Here is a 20,364-nt window from a genome sequence, read left to right as displayed (position 1 = left end):
TTGTCCCTGTCATTATGTAACATTTCAACTATCTAGGGTCTTTGATGGAGTTGAAGACTAGATAGCCATAATTAAAGTTTTCCTTAGTTACAATAAAAGGTAAATTATATATAAAATGTTGGATAAATAATAGAGTATTTTCTCTAATTTTGCAAAATATAAATGGACTGGATATTATAACTGTAATTCTTACTTATATATAATTTTACTATATTAAAGTTAAAAATCTTTTTTTAGACAAAAAGGGGGAAATGTGGAATGTTAAGTTGTGAGTTTAGTCCCCACCCCCTTGCACCATCCTAGCCTCCAGGCCTGAGAGTTATATTGGTCTGGACTCCAAATCCCAGCATGCCAGGTCCTGACCCCTTCACTCCCACAGGGTATTTAAGTGAGCTCCCAAAGGAGAAACACATGGTCTCTTCTTCCCCCACCCCCATCATGGTGGCATTTACAGCCTCCTGGTTCCCCCTCAGGGTCACCCGAGAGCACAGGAATCCCATTAAACTTGGATATTTCTTAATTTAGCTTATTGTGATTTGGCTTGATTGGGATTTTTGCTTTGACAGAGAGCTCATGTTAGGAAAAAGTCCTAACATGGAATATTTCTTTACTCTGTGTAAATTATGTTGTGATTTGTTTAATAAAGAAGCTGGACAGGATAAGGTTAGGCAGGAAAACCAGATAAGAACACTGGGAAGAAGAAGGGTAGATTGAGAGTAGTAACCAGCAAGACACAGAAGAAACAGGAGGTGCAAGATGAAAGAGGTCCACCACATAGCAGAATGTAGATGATTATAAGTGGGTTAATTTAAATTGTAAGAGCTAGTTAGCAGCCTGGCAGTGGTGGCATTTAAGAGGCAGAGGTGGGTCTCAGTGAGTTCAAGACCAACCTAGTCTACAAAGCAAGTCCAAGGACAGTCAGGACTGTTAAGCATCTATTCTTAACTCTAAAACCAGAATCATGTGGCCAAAGCAACAAGTTCTGCTGCCTACTGGGGCTGGAACATAGCCCCCTTATTCAATTACATCTTCATCAGCTTTCTGTCCTTCACTGCCCAAGCTTGCTGTCCTGAATCTTTCTCTGTTGATCAAGCTGGTTTCAAAGTCAGAGATTCACCAGCCTCTGCCTTTCCCAGTGCTAGGATTAAAGGCGTGCCCCCACCACATCTGGATTTAAGGTTTTCTTAATTCTTTTTCACAAATTGGAAATTTTAGCTGGGTGGAATCTTACTCTGAGGTTAGTACTCCCTGCATCCCATTTCCTAAAATCTGTTTATCTCCTTGATTTAGCTCCATTCCACTTCCTGGTGCTCTTTGTTTCTTTTAAATGACTTATTTATTTTTATTTAAGTTGCACTGGTGTTTTGACAAAAATACACTCTGTATGGGAGTGTTGGATCCCCTGGGACAGGAGTTACGTGCGCGCGCGCGCGCGCACACACACACACACACACACACACACACACACACACACACACACAGTTATAAGCCACCATGTGGGTACTGGGAATTGAATCCAGATCCTCTGGAAGAATAGCCAGTGCTCTTAACCACTGAACTATCTCTCCAGCCCCTCCTGGCTCTTTTTCTCCTCAAAATTTACATTTTATAATTTATTCTGCTCCTCTTGCTCTTTTTCATTATAGATTTTCATAAGCATGAACACTAATATCCACATGGCAGGGCCTACACTAGGTTTCATAAGCATGAACACTAATATTCATATGGCAGAGTCTACACTAGGTTGTTTTAAATTTCCTCTGCCAATGGAATTAATCCAAATCTCTTCACTTTATCCTCAGGCAGACTCTTTGGACAAGGGCAAAAGGCAGCCACTTTCTTCACCAAATATCACAAGAACAATCTCTAGGCAACACACTAAAATTCTCCTCTGAGACTTCTTGAGTGAGCCCCTGACAGTTCAAGTAGCTCCTAGTACTTTGTCTTCCACACGCCTACTATTGTGGTCCATTAAGCAGTGGTTAAAGCATTTCACTACTTCCATAGTCCAAAGTGACAACATCCAAATTCCTCCACACAAAAGCATGGTCAGGCTATACTCCAGTACTGGTACCAACTTCTGTCTTAGTTAGGGTTTCTATTGATGTGAAGAGATACTTGACCATGTCAACTCTTATAAAGAAAACATTTAATTGGGGTGGCAGCTTACAATTTCTGAGGTTCAGTCCATTATCATCATGAGCATAGCTGTGCAGGCAGATATGGTACTGGCTACATCTTGGCTTGTAGGCAACAGGAAGTCAACAGAGACACTGTGTAATATCTGAGACAAGCCACTCCCACTCCCCCCCTAACTGAGGCAAGTTGATCTTCAGCTTCCAGCCTGAGCCCCTTCCTTTTCCAGTTCCCTCTCTGCCTCCCCACTCCAAGAGGCAGCTTCTGTCTCTCCCTACTTCTTCCCTTTCCCCTTTCTGTTTCTCTCTCTCTCTCTCTCTCTCTCTCTCTCTCTCTCTCTCTCTCTGCCTCTCTGCCCCTCCTCCATAACCCACTAAATAAATACCCAACCTCACTCAACATGGTGTGCCTATCCATGTCTCTGTCTCTCGCCCACCACCAGCTGCCACCACCTGTGGCATGGTCTTGTGGCATGCCTGACTGTCTGTCTCTCCTCGTGGTACTGGCTGCCCCATCGAGGTCTCTCACCTACCACGCCGCTCCCTACCTGGGATTCACGGCCTACTGCAGCTACTCCGGGAACTGGAACTGTGCAATCCCTGCCTGGGACTGGCTGCTCTCGGACCTGCTGCCCGCTGCCGCTGCTTAGAGACCTGCAGCGTTTCTGCAGCTGCAGCCACTCGGGGACCCATAGCATTTTTATTTTTACCATTACACACTGCCATGCTTTTACATGGCCTGAACGTGTGTCTATGTTTTGCTTCATCTGTATAAAACACCTGATTGGTTTAACAAATAGCTGAATGGCCAATAGCTAGGCAGGAGAGGATAGGCAGGATTCCTAAAGAGAGAGAACTTGGAGGAAGGAAGCAGAGAGGTGGAATTTCACCAGTGAGACGTGGAGCACTGGACTCACAGTACTGAAGAGAGGTAAGAGCCATGTGGCAAAATGTTGATTAATAGAAAAGGGTTATTTATATTATAAGAGGTAGTGGGTCAAGTCTAAGCTAAGGCGAAACTTTCATAATTAATAAGATGTCACCATGTCATTATTTGGGAGTTGGTGGCCCAAAAGAAAGTCTGGCTCAGGGTGGCATCCTGAGCATAGGAAACTGCAAAACCCACCCCTACAGTGACACACTACCTCCAATAAGGCCACACCCACTTTAACAAGATCACACTTCCTAATAGTGCTACTCCCTCTGAGATTATGGGGCTAATTACCTTCAAAACACCATAGGTACAAGGCTAAAAGCAGATGCCCCAGGGTAGACATGAAAGGGAATCCTGTTTTAGTCTTGATAATTGTATCAGAAACTCAATAGCAGGTCATGAACCTTGAGGTGAGTTTGTCATAAACAACCACAAAATGGTTGCCTGGGCCATATAATTTTCTTTTTTCTTTTTCTTTTTTTAAATATTTATTTATTGCATATACAGTGTATATATACATGCTTACAGGTCAAAAGAGGGCATCAGATCTCATTACAGATGGTTGTGAGCCACCATGTGGTTGCTGGGAACTGAACTCAGGACCTCTGGAAGAACAGTCAGTACTCTTAACCACTGAACCATCTCTCCAGCCCACCAGATAATTTTCATGGACCTTTCTGTCTCCTTTCTCCTCACAGCTATAGGAGAACTCCAAGTTCATCCTCTCAGAGGTCTTGTTGGGTCAATGAATTAATATCCTTTTTATAAGGATTTTAAAAATTATTTTTATATGTGTCTGCCACAATTAGTGCAGATGCTCACAGAAGCCAGGGGTGTCTGATCCTCTGGAGCTGGATTTACAGGCAGCTGTTAGCCCCCCCACCCCCAACCATGCATGCTGGGAACTGAACTTGTGTCTTCTGAAAGAGCAACAAGTGCTCTTAACTTCTAGCTACTGCTCTGATCCATATAAATTAATTTACCATACAGTAGATGAATAAGAAGAAAGCATACATGTGGTAATATTTTGTTTGTGATCTGCCTCGGGGAGGCAGAGGCAGAGGGATTTCTGTGAGTTCAAGGCCACCCTGGAGTACGTGAGATCGATCCTGTCTAAAAGAGAAGCAGAGCCAGGCAGTGGTGGCTCACACATTTAACCCCAGTACTTGGGAGTCACGTGTCTTTAATTCCCAACACTAGGACGGTGAAGACAGGAGTGATATGGCTGGGTGGAGAGAGGACTATAAGGCAGGAGGAGGCCTGGTCAAGGATCCACCAGCTGGTCCTGACTAGAGTTCCTCACTGGGAAGGGAACTCCTCCAGACTGCTGGCAGCAATGCTGGGTTGTACCTCACACACACACTCGAAAATTAACTTCTCATATAATATAGTATTCTTGATAATTTTCTAACTAAAAGGAATTTGAAAAGTTCAAAGAGGGACACAGCAGTCATCCAAACAGCAGCTAAGTAGTGAGAATCACTCTCGGACTAAGGACAACAGTCTTTTGGTTCTCTGACACACGGTCTGACAAAGACTAGGCAACAAAACCCAAAACAAGAAAACAGCAACAGGAAACTGGGTGTGCTTTTAGGTTCTAGGAAGTGTCAGGAGCGCCCTCTAGCACCCGTGGACTAGCACAAGCACCCGCTTATCGCATAGGCCAGAGTTTCCGAGCTCAGGAAAACACAGGCCAGGAGTCAGAGGAAGAAGTAAACATCCAGCCTGGTGACTGCTCACTCACTCTTCCTGGGGTGTCAGGGCAGGAAGAGACTGATCCGTGCTTGGGCTGCGCTCAGTCTGTCTCCCTCCTAATGTGAGCTCACCCATTTCCAGGCAGGAATCTCTCCTACAGTCCCCATGTCCCCATAGAAAGTCTGGTCTCAACCTTGGTTTTCTTATTGTTGTATTATTGTTTTGGATTTGTATTTTGTTTTCTTTTCACCTGTTCCAGTCCTGTGTGTTCGGGTTAGCCCTTCAACTTCTTATCTTTCCCATTCTGCACAGCCTCAACCCTTGCTGATAACTTCTAAACCAGCACATTCTCGGTGGAGCAAAGGGGCAGCTAGTGTCCAGCCCTCACCCAGGAGCTTGGTCCCTCAACTTCTGGCTGCCTCGGGAGCACTCCAAGGCCTTCGTGAGCAGTAAAAGGACTCCACAATGAGTGCAAGCTAAGATTTTGGTTTTCTTCTTCCATCTTCCAATATTTCAGCTTTCAGATGTACAAAAGTTGTTGAGTAATCTTCTAATTTCTGCTCTTGGGAGGTGAGTGGTTGGTAGAGTGGCTGCCTAGCAAGCAAACCCTCTTCTGTTCTCTAAGGTCACCTACACTCACGTGGACATACCCACCAACATACACACACACAGACACACACCCCAACATACACACCAACACACAGACACATACACACAGACACACACCCCAACATACACACCAATACACACACAGACACACACACAGAGACACACACACACCAACACAAAGGAAAAGAAGGTATTGGCTAAGTAGCAAAGGATGTAGCATAGACAAAACCTCCGGAAAACAGAAATACATGTCGGCCCAGGAGGGGGCGCCACACAAAGGCAAGGCTCCTCAATTCTACTGAGGTTGGTACTTTGTGGTGATCTATAGTTCAAAAGATTACCGGGAACCTGTAAACTCCAGGTTTACTCCTCAAAATGCCTGTTTGTTCACTTTTGCATGAACCATGTCCAGCTTCATTTTCTTTTTTTTTATTCTACTTTCCCATTTCTTTTATTTTAAATTTTTTTATTTATTTTACATACCAACCACAGTTGCCCCTCCCCTCCTCTGCTTTCCCCCAGCTTCATTTTCTTAACAATTTTTAATTTACTTTTTAATTTATTAATTTTTTTTAATCTAGGAAGAATAAGAGCTCCTGTGCTCCGGGCGCAGGACAAACAATCAGGTGGTCTTTATTGTTGATGGGAACATTTGCCATGGAGCTGAGGAGATGGCTTAGGTGGTAGGGGGCCTGAGATATAAGTTTGATGGAGCTGAGTTCAGATCCCCAGCACCTTTGGAAAGGTTTAGTAAATCCTGCTGGGTAAGCAGATCCCTGGAGCTCATTGGTCAGTCATTCCAGCCAGTGAGTTTTGAGTTCATGAGTGACCCTGTCTCAAAAACTTGAGTTACAGAAAGATACCCAGTGCTGACCTCTGACCTTCACACAGATATGCATCTACACATACTCAACACACCACACATACATATTTAAAAATAAATAAAAATTATGTTTGCCATAGAAAGAGACAATACCTGGATGGGTAAAAGACTTGATTGTGGATCTTCTGGATTCTCACAGCCTGTGGTGGTTGGAGCAGCTCCTGAACCCACAACACTGTGAAGCTGACTGTGAACAGGGTAGGGTCTTCCCATGGCAGTGTTGGCTGCTGCAGCAGGTGCAGCAAAGAACTGGGGCTAAGGGCTTAAACATCTATCTTCTCACGGTCTTTGAGGCAGGTAGCCCAAAGTCAGGGTCAGCAGGGCTGTTTCGTTTCTTCTGTTTTCTTTTTTCTTTAAAAAGATGTATTTGTTTGTTTATTTGTTTGTTTTGTATAGTGTTCTGCCTGCATGTACATCTGCAGGCCAGAAGAGGGCACCAGATCTCATTAAAGGTGGTGTGAGCCACCCTGTGGGTGCTGGGAATTGAACTCAGGATCTCTGGAAGAACAGCCAGTGCTCTTAACTGCTGAGCTATCTCTCCAGCCCTCATTTCTTTTATAAAATTTTATTACATTTTTCCAGGTGTGATGGATGGTGCACACCTTTAATCCCAGCACTTGGGAGGCAGAGGCAGGTGGATCTCTGTGAGTTTGAGGCCAGCCTGGTCTAATTAACATAGATAGTTCCAAGTCAGTCAGGACTACCTAGAAAAATTCTGTCTTAAAAAAAAATTACTTTCGTTTATGTATGTGGGTACTCACTTGCTACAGTGCATTGTGGAGGTCAGAGGGCAACTTGCAGGGTCCTTCTATTCTCCATCCATGTAAGTCTCAGGGATCAAACTCAGGTCATCATACTGGGTGGTAAAGGCCTTTACTTACAGAGTCATCTCGCTGGACCAGGACTGTTTCTTCTAGGCCTCTCTGGCTCGTAGATGGCCGACCACCCGGCAGACTGGGAATTTAATGCCCTCATCTCTCTTTTCTTCTTTAAATAAAAGTCATATTGGTTTAAGGCAACATCTGATGACTTCATTTTGCCTTAATTACATCTTTGAAGCTCCAAATGCAGGTACATTCTGAGATATTGGGGGTTAAAAGTTCAACATGTAAACTTGGTGTGGGGAGGGCAGAATTTAGTCCCCAGTATCCTGGCCGAGGATTGATTGTTCAAAAAATCAGTTCTCGGGGCTGGGCACAGATCTCCCTGAGTGGTTGCCTGGGGCGAATGAGGTCCTGAGGGGAGCACAGAAATCAGTCTTGGCTCATAGATCTCTGATGCATGATTATAGCCAGCCTCCTGCCTCATCTCTCCGACTAAACTGACAGGCAGAAGCCTTGCGTAAAGGCGACAAGTCACTATTGACTGGCAGTCTCCCAGCAGCCAGCAGGCTTCCGGGTCACGTGACTACAATTCCCCACCCATAGGGGGCGTGGCTATGATGGTGGGACCTTCCAGGACCCAGTGAAGCGCCGAAGGCCGTGAGTCACGTGAGACGGGGGCGGGGCCTAGGGCAGCGGCCTGAGCGACGGCGGGGACCTCGGACTTCAGCGGGGCTGCCGGGCTCCCGCGGGTCCCAGCCATGGGCGGCGAGGACTACTACCTGGAGCTGTGCGAGCGGCCGGTGCAGTTCGAGAAGGCGAACCCGGTCAACTGCGTGTTCTTCGACGAGGCCAACAAGCAGGTGAGCGGCGCCCGCAGCGAGGCCCCGCGTCCGGACGCTTTCCGGCACTGGACCTGCAGTGCGCACAAGGACTTAGGTCTGAGTGCCCAGTGTTTCGCGCACAAGGACTTAGGTCTGAGTGCCCGGTGTTTCGTGCGGGAGCAGAGACGGGTGTGCAATTGCACGGGCGGTGCCAGAGTGCGAGCTGGCTTTCAGATGGTCAACCTCAGGGTCTGGCCTGCTTGTGCACGGTGCTCTGTTTGCTCTCTTTCTTAAATTCGTCTGAGCACCTACCTAGGAATTTACCAGGTTAATTTGTTTAGACGAATCAAGGGTGTGGTATGGTAGACCTGATCCTTGGAAGGTTGACTCTAGGTCTTTACAAAGCTCTGACCATTAACGTTGCCCCTTCTTCCTCAGGTTTTTGCTGTTCGATCGGGTGGAGCTACCGGAGTGGTCGTTAAAGGCCCAGATGATAGGAATCCCATCTCTTTTAGGTAATAAATTCTGCCCTTTTCAGAATAATATCCACATGTAAACACTGGGGCTTTTCTGATTAAGAAAGTCGAATTGTTTTCTTTGGCCTCATCTAAGCAGCCTGGGATGGAATCCTGTGTCTAGGAGAAAGCAGTGGGCACCTGCGGGTACAGTTTGACTGTCAGAGTGACTGGGACTCAAAATTTCCCAGGACACCTACTTCCTGGTGCTTGAAGGCCCAGTATTCATGCACTCATTTCTGCTGTGCTGGACCTGGGAACTCAGCTCCTCATTTACCCCAGGTCTTCCTCGGGCTTTTGCTGGATGGAGGAAAATCAGGGCTCGCCCTGAAGTTAAAGTGACAGACCCACTGGCCCACTTTACGTGAGTGAGTGAGATCGCTAACAGCAGCCCCTGTCACCTTCACAAGTGATCTTAATTCTGACTGCAGCAGCAGAGAGAAAGTATTGTGTAGGGTCTCAGTTCAGTTGTGGAACAGGCCTGTGATCCCAGCCTTCTGGGAAGCTAGAGAGGTAGCTTGCAGGTTATTGGCCAGTCTGAGTGGCATAGCAAGACCCTGTTTCAAAAAAACTCAGAAATGCACATCACTTTTACCAGGAGTCAACTGTATGAAGTAGAGAACAGTTATTGGTCCTCATTCGGCACCCACCAGCAGTGGCAAACAAGTGAAGACTGAATTAGCCTGCTCCTCTCCGGAACTCAGAGTTAGTGCAGGAGAAAAGAGATTCAGCCAGTGTTTGATGCGAGTAGCTCTGTGCTGGGGCTCTGTTCAGAATGTGGGAGGACTCAAAAGATGCAGTTTTGACCTTGAGACGGGGTTGAGCAAGGCTTAAAATATGAAGGGAGTGGTTTCTGGTTGGATATTAGACCTAAATAACACCATGAGCAAAGAAATAGTGTTTTGGGGACTCTAGGTCAGGGTATCTGTCGGGAAGCGGACATGGGGAAGATGTGCCCACTGGCAGAGACTGCCTTAACATTATGCATTCCCTATGGGGATTAGGACTTTTTCTTGATGTTGAAAATCACTCAGGTCAGGTGTGGTGAGGGTACTCAGCATTTGGAAATAGCTTATTTCCCTGTCGAAAGCAGAGACAGCAATAAGTCTAAGAGATAGTGTTAGTTCAGCTGTGTGCAGCCCAAAGCCATGGGGCTCTGAGGTGCAGACACAGGCCCGGGAAGTTAGGGGGTGAAATGCACCAGTGACACATGGAAACAGAGGGGACTGCCTGCCATAGGTGACATGTCAGGGTTCCCAGGAGCTCGAAGTGTTGATAGCATGCAACATTGAACTTGTGTGTGTGTGTGTGTGTGTGTGTGTGTGTGTATCTTTTCTTAACTCCTTGTGTTTTGAGACAAGGTCTCATTGGCATATTAGCATAAGTGACCCTTAGGGACCTGCTGGTCTTTGTGTCCCCAGCACTGTAATTACAGTGCCACAGTGTTGAATTTTTACATGGATTCACACTCGAGATCACACTTAGGTCTCTGTGAGCCAACTGAACCCAAACACTTTTTTAAAAAATCCACATTATTGAATTGTAATTGACTCACAGTACGTTGCACAGTTACTGTATACTGAGATATTTACACACCCTGGAAACCATCACTCTAATCCTGAGAATGAGTGCATCTCTAGACCTCAGGTGTCCAGCAGTTCTTAGGTGATGTGTGTGTGACTCCAACCACTTGGCTGTGTCCTCTGTCCACTTCTCTAGCAAGTTGTTGATGCCAGTAGATTTTTTTTTATTTTTTTAAAATATTTATTTTATTATTATGTATACAACATTCTGTCTGTATGTATTCCTGCTGGCCAGAAGAGGGCACCAGACCTCATTACAGATGGTTGTGAGCCACCATGTGGTTGCTGGGAATTGAACTCAGGACCTTTGGAAGAGCAGGCAATGCTTTTAACCACTGAGCCATCTCGCCAGCCCCGATGCCAGTAGATTTTGTCCACAGCTTCAGAGTTGCAATTCTAACATCAGGCTTCCCGCAGAGTCACGTGGCTTTTTGTCATGGAAGCAAGAGCTAGGATTCAGGGTACGTTCCTTCTAACGTGTGTTTTCTTGTTTCAGAATGGACGACAGAGGAGAAGTGAAGTGCATTAAGTTTTCTTTAGAAAATAAGATCCTGGCTGTCCAGAGGACTTCCAAGGCAGTGGTAAGGCTGCGTACACACCAGCAAGAACAGTAGACACGCGCTTGGGAGAGGCAGGGCTGCCGTGTTCTAGTGGTTTCCTCACCCTGAGGGATCCAGTGATGCGGAGCTGTTGAGAGTGGTTGCAGCTAGGTGGATGAATGAGCTTAGCATCAGCCTGACTTTAAAACAGTGTGCGTTCATAATATAAGATGCTGTCTGTCGTGACATTGTCACACTTGTGTATCATGTCCCATGCTCATGTTCTGCCCCCATTACCCTCTCCTGTCTCCTCTTCTGATCCTCTCCTCTTTCCATGTAGTCCCTTTTCTACTTTGATTTATTATTTTTACGTGTATGGATGTTTTGCCTGTATGTGTGTCTGTGCAGCATGTGTGTGCAGTGCCTGAGGAGTTCAGAAGAAAGCATAGGATCTCCTGGACCTGGAGCTCCAGGTAGGTGCTGGGAATTGAACCTGGCTCCTGGAGCAGCCAGTGAGTGCTCTTAACCTCGCCAGCCTGTATTTTTTTTTTTTTAAAGTAATTTGGGTTGTCCTGCATATTTGTGTTGCTTGCTAACTGGTAACATGGATTATGTGAGGTATATTTTTGACTACTTGGTGAATTAATCTTATTCAAGTCACTTCATCTGCTGGTGTTTCTCATGTCTGCTGCTGGACTGGGTAGGAATAGGTAGATAAACATAGTTGGAGCAGCTTGCTGGCACTTCATCTCTTAGGAATCATTGCCATTGCCCATCTTGGGAAGGGATGCAGTGGCTCTTCAGCCTAGCACAAAGGAGGCCTGCGTCTGCTCCCAGCACCCACTCACCAGCTAACCAGTGTTGTCCATTCGGTTCACTGCTGTCATCTGGAGAAGCTTCAGGAGGAGAAGCAGGCTGTGCTTGCTGTGCTTTAGTATTGTATTTGCAGGAAGCCCGAGGAAAGTCAGTACATTTCTCTGATGTCACCCACTTGAGACATTTATTTCTTCTTTCTTCCCTTTCTCCTCTCTCCCTCCCTTCTTCCTTTCCTCCGCTCCCTCTTTCCTTTGCCATCTCCTCCTTCTCCCTTTCATCCTCTTTCTCTTCCCTTTCCGTTTCTCTCCAACAAGTCCTCTTTTTATGACCTGGGCTAGCCTGGAACTTACTACATAGCCCAAGTTGGTATTGAGCTTAGTGCAATCCTCCAGCCTCAGCTTCTTGAGTGCTGAAATCCTAGGTGTAAGCTGCTGTACCTTACTTGAGGAATGAATTTTAAAAGGCTGTTCATGAGTTCCAGCTGAGCATTTGGATGGACTCTTTAGTTGACTGATGTCTTAGGGTTTCAGTAGCTGTGTAGAGACACCATGACCACGGCAGCTCTTAAAGGAAAACATTTCATTGGGCAGCTTACAGCTGCAGAGGTTCAGTCCATTGTCGTCATGGTGGGTGGCACACAGGCAGATATGGTGCTGGAGAAGGAGCTGAGAGTTCTACATCTTAAATCTGTAGGCAGCAGAAGCAACTGTGTCACATTGAGTGTAGCTTTAACAAAGGAGACCTCAAAGCCCACTCCACAGTGATGTGCTTCCTCCAGCAAGGTCACATCTACTCCAATAAAGCCACACCTCCTAATAGTGCCACTTCCTCTGGGGGGCCATTTTCTTTCAAACCCCCCCAACTGGTAACCTGGTGTTGGTGACAGTTAACCATAATTGGTCTCTCTGTCTTTTGTCTGTGGGTGTTTGTATAGTTATTTTCATTTATTTATGTATTTACTTATTTATTTATTTTGAGATAGGATTTTGCTTTGTAGCCCTGGTTGTCCTGGAACTCACTTTGTAGACCAGACTGGCCTTAAACACACAGAGATCTGCCTGTCCCTGCGTCCCGAGTGCTGGGATTAAAGGAATGCGTTACTACTGCCTGCCTGACTTGAGCTATTTTCTAATCATTTTAAAAATCTGTTTGTCAGAGCTGGGCGGTGGTGGCACATACCTTTAATCCCAGCACTTGGGAGGCAGAGGTAGGCAGATCTCTGTGAGTTTGAGGCTAACCTGGTTTACAGAGGGAATTCCAAGACAGGTTCCAAAGCAATTCAGTGAAACCCTGTCTTGAAAAACCAAGACATGGGCTGGAGAGATGGGTCAGAGGTTAAGAGCATTGCCTGCTCATCCAAAGGTCCTGAGTTCAATTCCCAGCAACCACATGGTGGCTCACAACCATCTGTAATGGGGTCTGGTGCCCTCTTCTGGCCTGCAGGCATACACACAAACAGAATATGGTATATTTAATAAACAAACAAACAAACAAACATATTTTTAAAAAAAGATAGAGAAAAACCAAGACAACAAAAAAATCTGTTTATCCGGCAGAGTGGCTCACATCTTAAAATTCCTCCCATGGCTCAGAAGGCAAAGGCAGGCAGATCTCTGTGAGGAATTCCAGGACAACCAGGAGACCTTGTATCAAAACAAATGCATTTGTCCATCTTATCGTGCGGTAGGCTGTTCCTTCTGAAATTTTCTCTTTGTTTTTTTCCCTGTCTTTCAGGACTTTTGTAATTTTATTCCCGATAACTCTCAGCTGGAATACACACAAGAGTGCAAGGTACGAAGAGGGTGAGGTGGAGGGTGGGGTGGGGGCGTGGCCTCATTCTCACTGCAGCTTCTGACGTTGGTTGGGTGATGGAGGCACAGCTGGGAATCCCGGTCTGGAGAGATGTCTAGGTTAGTGATGAGCTGCAGAGGTTGGCTGTGGGTTCAGCTATGATGTTGGACAGTTTCCCTTGTTTTGAAATTCTGGCTCGTTAGCTATAAAGTGGAGGAGTGCGTGAGCGAAGAGGTTCCTCTCGGTGCTGTCTGGGGCTTCCTCACTGCGCTTGTTGCCTTTTGTCTCCGGCCTGGGAGCCACCACTGCCTTCTAGTGATGTTCTCTGCACGTCCTTCCACTGTCTGTGGGTATAGTTCCTAGTCTCTTGGGATAGATTAGTGCGGTTTAGTAAATGAGCTCAAAGCAGCTCCTGGGGCAGCTGGGAGATTGACCAGAGCTGACAGTGGATGGGAGTTTTATTTGGCATCTTTTTGTTCTTGGTAAGTAGCACTCAAGAAGGGATCATATCAATGAGAGGAGCCTCCACCACTTAGCCAGGCTCCTCCCAGCCCTTCAGGTGCTGTCAGTAGGAAACAGCTCCTTGTCTGAGCCCGCTGTGCCCATCTGCTGTTGGGCCACCCAGCCTTGGCTCAGGCTGCTGGGACTTGTCTTGGCCTGTGCTCACTGCATAACTTCAGGCCCTTGTACATTGTAATGACTGGGAGAATGCCAACAGTTTGAAAGGCGTAAGTTGGATTTTGGGGTATTATCTTTTTATAAAACTCAGGCTTTCTCCTCTGTTCAGCAGAGTAGAAGGAATTAAGATGCAGAATCTTGGGTTAGGACAAAGATCTGAAAAGATCTGTGTTTAAAAGAGCATTTGAATCCCAGCATGTGGTAGGGTGAAGCAGCATCCTGAGTTCCTGGCGACCCAAGCTTCATAGATCAAGGCCAGCTTCTGTTATCATAGTGAGATCTTTTTTTTACCCCTCCCCCCCAAAGTTTTGTTACTGAGTAGTCATTCTGAGAAACTCATTCATAAGAGATAGTGGCAGCCGAGTCCTCGGCTTCGTAAGAGTTGCACAGCCTTTCTTATTACAAATTAGAAGCTTTAGTCTTTAAAACACCACACTATAAATTTTATTTGTGTGTGGTATAAGCATGTAATGTGTGTAGGTATACATGCTCTCACCAGTCAGTGAAAGATGCACGGTGTCCTGTGTTGTGGGATATTTTGTTTGTGCTTGGCTGCTCCTGAGACTCAGTAAAGTTTATCTTGAATCAGAGGGTGGAGCTAACTACTAACTAATCAGAATTAGCCATAGAGGTTTTGGAGGACCCAGGACATATAGAGGGACACAGGAAGTAATAGGGAGGGCCTTAGAGAGATCCAAGGGCCCCTTTGCTTTGAAAGATTTGTGGGTGCTTTTGGATCAAGGAGAGAGAGGAGTTCACTGATCGCTTTTCGCTTTTCCACTGTTTCTCTGATCAGTCAGGTTTTTACCTGGGTTTTTTTTTTTGGTTTTTGTTTTTGTTTTTTTTTTTTAAATAAATCACTTAACCCTGCCTTGTACTCTACATTTTAGGCCCTTAGGGCAGATCTCTTACTGAATCTGGCTGGTGGCCAGCAAGCCCAAGAGATATACTGTCTCTGTTCCCTCTCCAGTGCTAGGGTTATGGCCATTCCTGGTGATTTATGTGAGTGCTGGGGATTTGAACTCAAGCCCTCAAGTTGTGCGGCAGGTTCTCTTACCCACTGAGGCATCTCCTAGCCCCTTTTATTAATTTTTATTTGTTTATTTTTTGGGGGATAGTGTCTCATATAGCTCAGCTTGGCCTCCAACTTGAAATGAAGCCAGGGATTTCCTTGAATTCCCGGTTCTCCTGCCTCAGCCTCCCAGGTGCTGGGATTATAGGCATGTGCAACCAAAGCCAGCTAAAAACATTTGTTCTGTAATTCTTCCAGACCAAGAATGCCAACATACTAGGATTCTGCTGGACCAGTTCTACAGAAATCGTCTTCATAACAGATCAAGGCATTGAATTTTACCAGGTATTGTGTGGGTTGTTTAGTTTTCTAGAGAAAGCAAGGGCAGTTCAGCAGCCTGTGTTGTGCACCAGGGTTCACAGAAAGTAAAAGTTCATAGTCCCTAAAAATGACGTCAGCAGCAGTTTGCACATGTTTTCACTTTTCTTCTCTACACATTGTTATTATTATTATCTTTGGAACTTGTTGCTTCCTGGCTGCTCAGCCCCAAAATAATTACACAGAAACTGTATTATTTAAATCACTGCTTGGCCCATTAGCACTAGCTTCTTATTGGCTAACTCTTACATCTTAATTTAACCTATTTCTAGTAATCTGTGTATCACCACAAGGTCATGGCCTACCAGCAAAGTTTCAGCATGTCTGTCTCGGGCAGTGGCTCTGTGGCTTCTCCTGACTCTGCCCTTCTTTCTCTCAGCATTCAGCTTAGTTTTCCCCGTCTACCTCTATTCCCTGCACAGGCCCAAGACAGTTTCTTTATTAACCGATGGTATTCACAGCATACAGAGGGGAATCCCACATCACTTCCCTTTTTCTGTTTAAATAAAAAGGAAGGCTTTAACTTTAACATAGTAAAGTTACTTATAACAAAACAGGTATCAAGCAATAATTAGTTACAATATTTATATATACTTTATCTTTTGTTATAACTAAGGAAAACTATAACTATAAATTCATCAACTCCATCAAAGACTCTAGAAGGATATAATATTACCAGAGTAAACAGGAAGTGCATTGTAAGCAACTTCCAAAACTCTAGAATTGACAGAGACATCTTGCTGCCTGGACAGTCACCCAAAGTTGTTCTGTATTGTTGGGGCATCCATCTTCAGCCTACAGGCTCATAGTATTCAGCAGACTTTTCCACAAAGCAGGAAATTTCAGAGACCGTTCCGCCTATATTGTCAGCTTGTCAGTCACTTTCTTCTGTGTCCTGCAGAATGTCTAGCAGATTCTTTTTGTTCTTTTATGAAGCAGGAACCCTGAAGGATTGTCTCATCTTTAGGCAAGTTTAGCAGTCATTTCTCTGAGGGTTCTACATGTCCAGTTCATCAAGCAGTCCAGGCAAGAGCAGTTTCTTGCACAAATGACTAACCAACTCCATAAGGAGCCTCTTTGATGCCCATCTTCCTCTTGAAATAATTGGTGCTGCCAGGAGCAGATGTGTCTCATTGTCATGAGAAGTCCTAAGTTCTTTTTTTTTTTAAATTTATTTATTATGTATACAATATTCTGTCTGTGTGTATGCCTGCAGGCCAGAAGAGGGCACCAGATCTCATTACAGATGGCTGTGAGCCATTATGTGGTTACTGGGAATTGAACTCAAGACCTTTGGGAGAGCAGGCAATGCTCTTAACCTCTGAGCCATCTCTCCAGCCCAAGTCCTAAGTTCTTAAACATTTTAAATGCCATATTCTGTAGTCTTTGACAGGTTAGAAGAATGCCTATCCATCTGAAATACATCTCTATCCATCTAGAAAACCTTTTTGTCTTTTTGTTTGTTTTTTTGTTGTTTTGTATTGTTTTGGTTTTTAGAGACAAGCTTTTGCTATAGCTAGCAAGCCTGTCCTGGAACTATCTCTTGTAGACCAGGCTGGCCTTGAACTCACAGGGATCTTCTTATCTCTGCCTCCCGAGTGATGGGCTTAAAGGCATGTGCCACCACGGCCTGGTTCATCTAGAAAATCTAACTAACATGACTACAAGCTTGGCTATTCTAGATTACTATCTATTAACCTATATTTCTTAATTATACATTTTATTTTTAAATGAACTGTATAAACATAATACCTTAATCAAGAGTGGAAATATACATATAGCAAAATTGATCTTAAGTTTGTTTCAATAGCTGGGCAGTGGTGACACATGCTTTTAATTCCAGCATTCGGGAGGCAGAGGCAGGTGGATCTCTGTGAGTTTGAGGCCAGCCTGGTCTACAAGAGCTAGTTCCAGGACAGGTTCTAAAACTACAGAGAAACTCTGTCTCGAAAAACCAAAAAAAATTTTAAAAAGTTTGTATCAATAAACCAAGATTCATACCAAAGCAAATCTCTATAGCATATCCCCCTTTAAATGTAAACAAACATTTATAAACAATATTTGGGAATATGGGTGTAGTTCTTCTCCAAACTGCTTCCTGCTTTTTGTTGGGCGAAGTAATTTTTGGGGGTGTTCACAGTGACCTTTCGGGAGGTGTTGGTCCATTAAACCACATTAGCCTGGGATGAATCCACAGGTTCTCAACCTCTGTGGAAACAAAAGAAGAACCTCTTTTCCAAAGCAACATATTCTTAGACCCAAATTCTGAAATCAAGATACCTCTAAAATATTTATGCTGGTTTAGTTTAGCAGTCCCCAGAATCAAATGTCCCTTTGCAGTCAAAAAATTCAAAGAAAACACAATAATATACCTAATCCATACTCTCTGTTTATAGTCCATCTTTTTTGTTTTTATTCTATTACTTTTTAATATTTATTTTATTGTCTCTAAAGACTTTCTTTCTTTCTTTCTTTCTTTTTCTTTTAAGATACAAACTTACTATAAAGCTTAGGTTATCCCTGACTTTGAGATCCTTCTTCCTCAGCCTCCCAAGTATTGTAGTATAATTTTTATCTGTAAACACATATTAGACTGGCACATCAGGTATTTAGGTCCATCACAAATAGCATACAGATTGCAGTTTTTCTTCTCCCTGAGACAGGGTTTTTCCATGTAGCCCTGACTATCTTGTAAATTATTCTGTAGACCAGGCTGGCCTTCAGACTTTGTTTTATTTTTAACTCTCTACACTCTTTTTTTGCTTCTTTCTCTCAAGTCTACGTACATTTATCCAACACTGTGACCCATTTAGAGGTCTATAGCTATCTGAATCTGTCTTTATTGTGTATCTGTAATCCTTTTCTGACCAGGATGGCTTCTTAAAATGCTAAGCCCTTCTTAAAACCTAAGCTGTAGCATTGCTAGGGGAAATAGGGCACTGCCTGCTTGCCCCGCCCCGTCCAGCACTGCAGAGCTGTTCCCTGCCTCTGAGAGCCATGTTCACGGCCTCCTTTTTAGGCACTCAGTGGGTGTATGTTGCCATTAAGCCGTTGTAGCACTCTGCTCACAAAACCCATTTAAATGCTCCATAGCTGGACCTTGTCAGATTCATACTGTCAGCACAGCCCAGGAAGCCACAGCCATTTCAAAACAGCACAGATTTTTTTTTTGTTACCACTGAATCAGGAAAACCTCTCTTAAAGGATCCATGCCTCTGCTTGCTTCTAGCAAATAGGGCCCACTCAAGAAAATGCTGCTACCAAACCATGCTTAACTGTGTTCTTTTGTGTCTAGGATTCCTTTTTAAGCTTTCTTAGGTTTTATGTGGATTTAGTTAGCCTCGTGGGTGCCAATTTATTGTAAAGGAGACCACTTGTTGGTTCTCAGCTGCTCAGCCCCAAAATAATCACACAGAAACTATATTATTTAAACCACTGCCTGGCCCGTTAACTCTAGCTTCTTATTGGCTAACTCTTACATCTTAATTTAACCCATCTCCATTAATCTGTGCATCACCACGAGGTCATGGCATGCCAGCAAAGTTTCAGCATGTCTGTTTCTGGCAGCGACTTCAGGGCTTCTCCTGACTCTGTCCTTCTTTCTCCCAGCATTCAGCTTAGTTATTCTCGCCTACCTCTATTCTGCCCTGTGCAGGCCCAAGACAGTTTCTTTATTAACCAATGGTATTCACAGCATGAAGAGGGGAATCCCACATCCAAGGACTCTTGTATATCAGTTTCTGCAGCCTAGTTTTTCTTGCATATTTGTATGCTTTTGCTGTTGTTCCCACACTTTGTTCTGAGAACAGTTCTGCTCTGTGGGTGATCTGCTTTTGTCTTGCATTTCCTATTCCAGGATGTCTAGTTCAAGTTCAGTGTTTTATAGTGATAGTTAGAAAGTTCAGTGAGCTTGCTCACACCTTCATAGATAAAGCAGTACTTGGAATTACATAGATGCGAACAGATAACATGACATTTGTTGTAGAAGTTTGCACTTTCAGTAGCAGTGTGGGAATCCCTTTTGTGCTATGTTGCTGGGCCTGGATTCATTGGTTTATAGACAGTTCCCATCTGGGAGAGAGAAAGAGTCTCACTGCTTACTAGGACAGGGTTCTCAGCCCTTGGATTGTGATCATTTGTGTTTCCTTTCCTGGGACCACGTCAGCTTTCTTTGGCTTCAGAGAAAGTGTTTATTTGAGTATCGTTAAACATTGTCAGTTACCTTATGAAGCATCCCCAGAACTGAAGCTCTTCACACAGAGACAGCTTCCTTTCTCCTTCCCCGAGCCTACAGCCACTATCACTGCACTTGTGTGACTGTGTTGTTATTCATGTAATAGTGGTTAATACAGTGACAGTTTGTTGCTGGCTCATTTTAGTTTGCATGGCTGTCAGGGTTCCTTCATGTTGTCACTTGTGGCAGGATTTCCATCTTAAGACTGGGATATAATCACTGGACTGTGTGTTTTTTTTTTGTCCACTCATCTCATGATGGGTATTTGACTACTTCTTTTTGTTTTTCTGAATCATGGGTGTGCGGATACATTTCACAATTTGGTTTTCTTGTTTTAGATGCATATAGTCAGAGTGGGATTGCTGACTTTGGCCAGCTGCTGGTCTCTCCTATCACCACGCTGTAACCCCTGTAGAAGTGCACAAGGCTCTAGTTTTCCACATCCTTGCCAACATTTGTTATTGTGGTTCTGAGGATCAAACCCAGGACCTTATGCATGCTAGGCAAGCTGACTGGGAACTCCTGATAATCGTCCTGTCCCAATTACTGTATTAGAACTGTCACCGTGCCCTAGCAGTCTGTTTTTTTGCTTTGCTAATGTCTGTTTTAATGGACATGAGACGCTCTCACTGTGGATTTGACTTCTGTTTCTCTGATGGTTATTAATGTGGAACACCCCTCCTCACAGCTGCTAGAGCTCACACCTAGGGCCTGGTACGTGGAAAGGCTTCTGCCCCAGGCTGGAGCATGTTTTTATGAGCAATACTATTGTATAATGTCTTGGAAGAAATCACTCTTGAGCTGTCTGTCTGATTTTCAATGGATTATTTACTTTTGAGGTGCCGAATTGTAGTTATTTGTATATTTTGGAACATCAGATGTATGATTGGCAGTGTTTTCCCCCATTTGTGGTGGCC

General features: G+C 44.5%; 1 protein-coding gene across 2 annotated transcripts in view; it reads left to right on the top strand.

Annotated features, from left to right (window-relative positions):
* The first annotated feature begins 7,758 nt into the window (after positions 1-7,758).
* The window catches only part of Rmc1 (regulator of MON1-CCZ1), a 27,865-nt gene continuing 15,259 nt past the window's right edge, over positions 7,759-20,364 (top strand). For both annotated transcript variants that reach the window (XM_048447963.3, XM_048447962.3), the window contains exons 1-5: positions 7,759-7,940; positions 8,340-8,416; positions 10,496-10,580; positions 13,089-13,145; positions 15,094-15,180. In XM_048447963.3, the coding sequence (XP_048303920.2) occupies positions 7,839-7,940; positions 8,340-8,416; positions 10,496-10,580; positions 13,089-13,145; positions 15,094-15,180 (408 nt within the window). In that variant the 5' untranslated portion in view covers positions 7,759-7,838. The remainder of the gene's footprint in view (positions 7,941-8,339; positions 8,417-10,495; positions 10,581-13,088; positions 13,146-15,093; positions 15,181-20,364) is intronic.

Source organism: Myodes glareolus, chromosome 13 (assembly GCF_982192425.1).
Source record: "Myodes glareolus chromosome 13, mMyoGla1.1, whole genome shotgun sequence".
Lineage (NCBI taxonomy): Eukaryota > Metazoa > Chordata > Mammalia > Rodentia > Cricetidae > Myodes > Myodes glareolus.
This window is presented reverse-complemented; position numbering and strand designations above follow the sequence as displayed.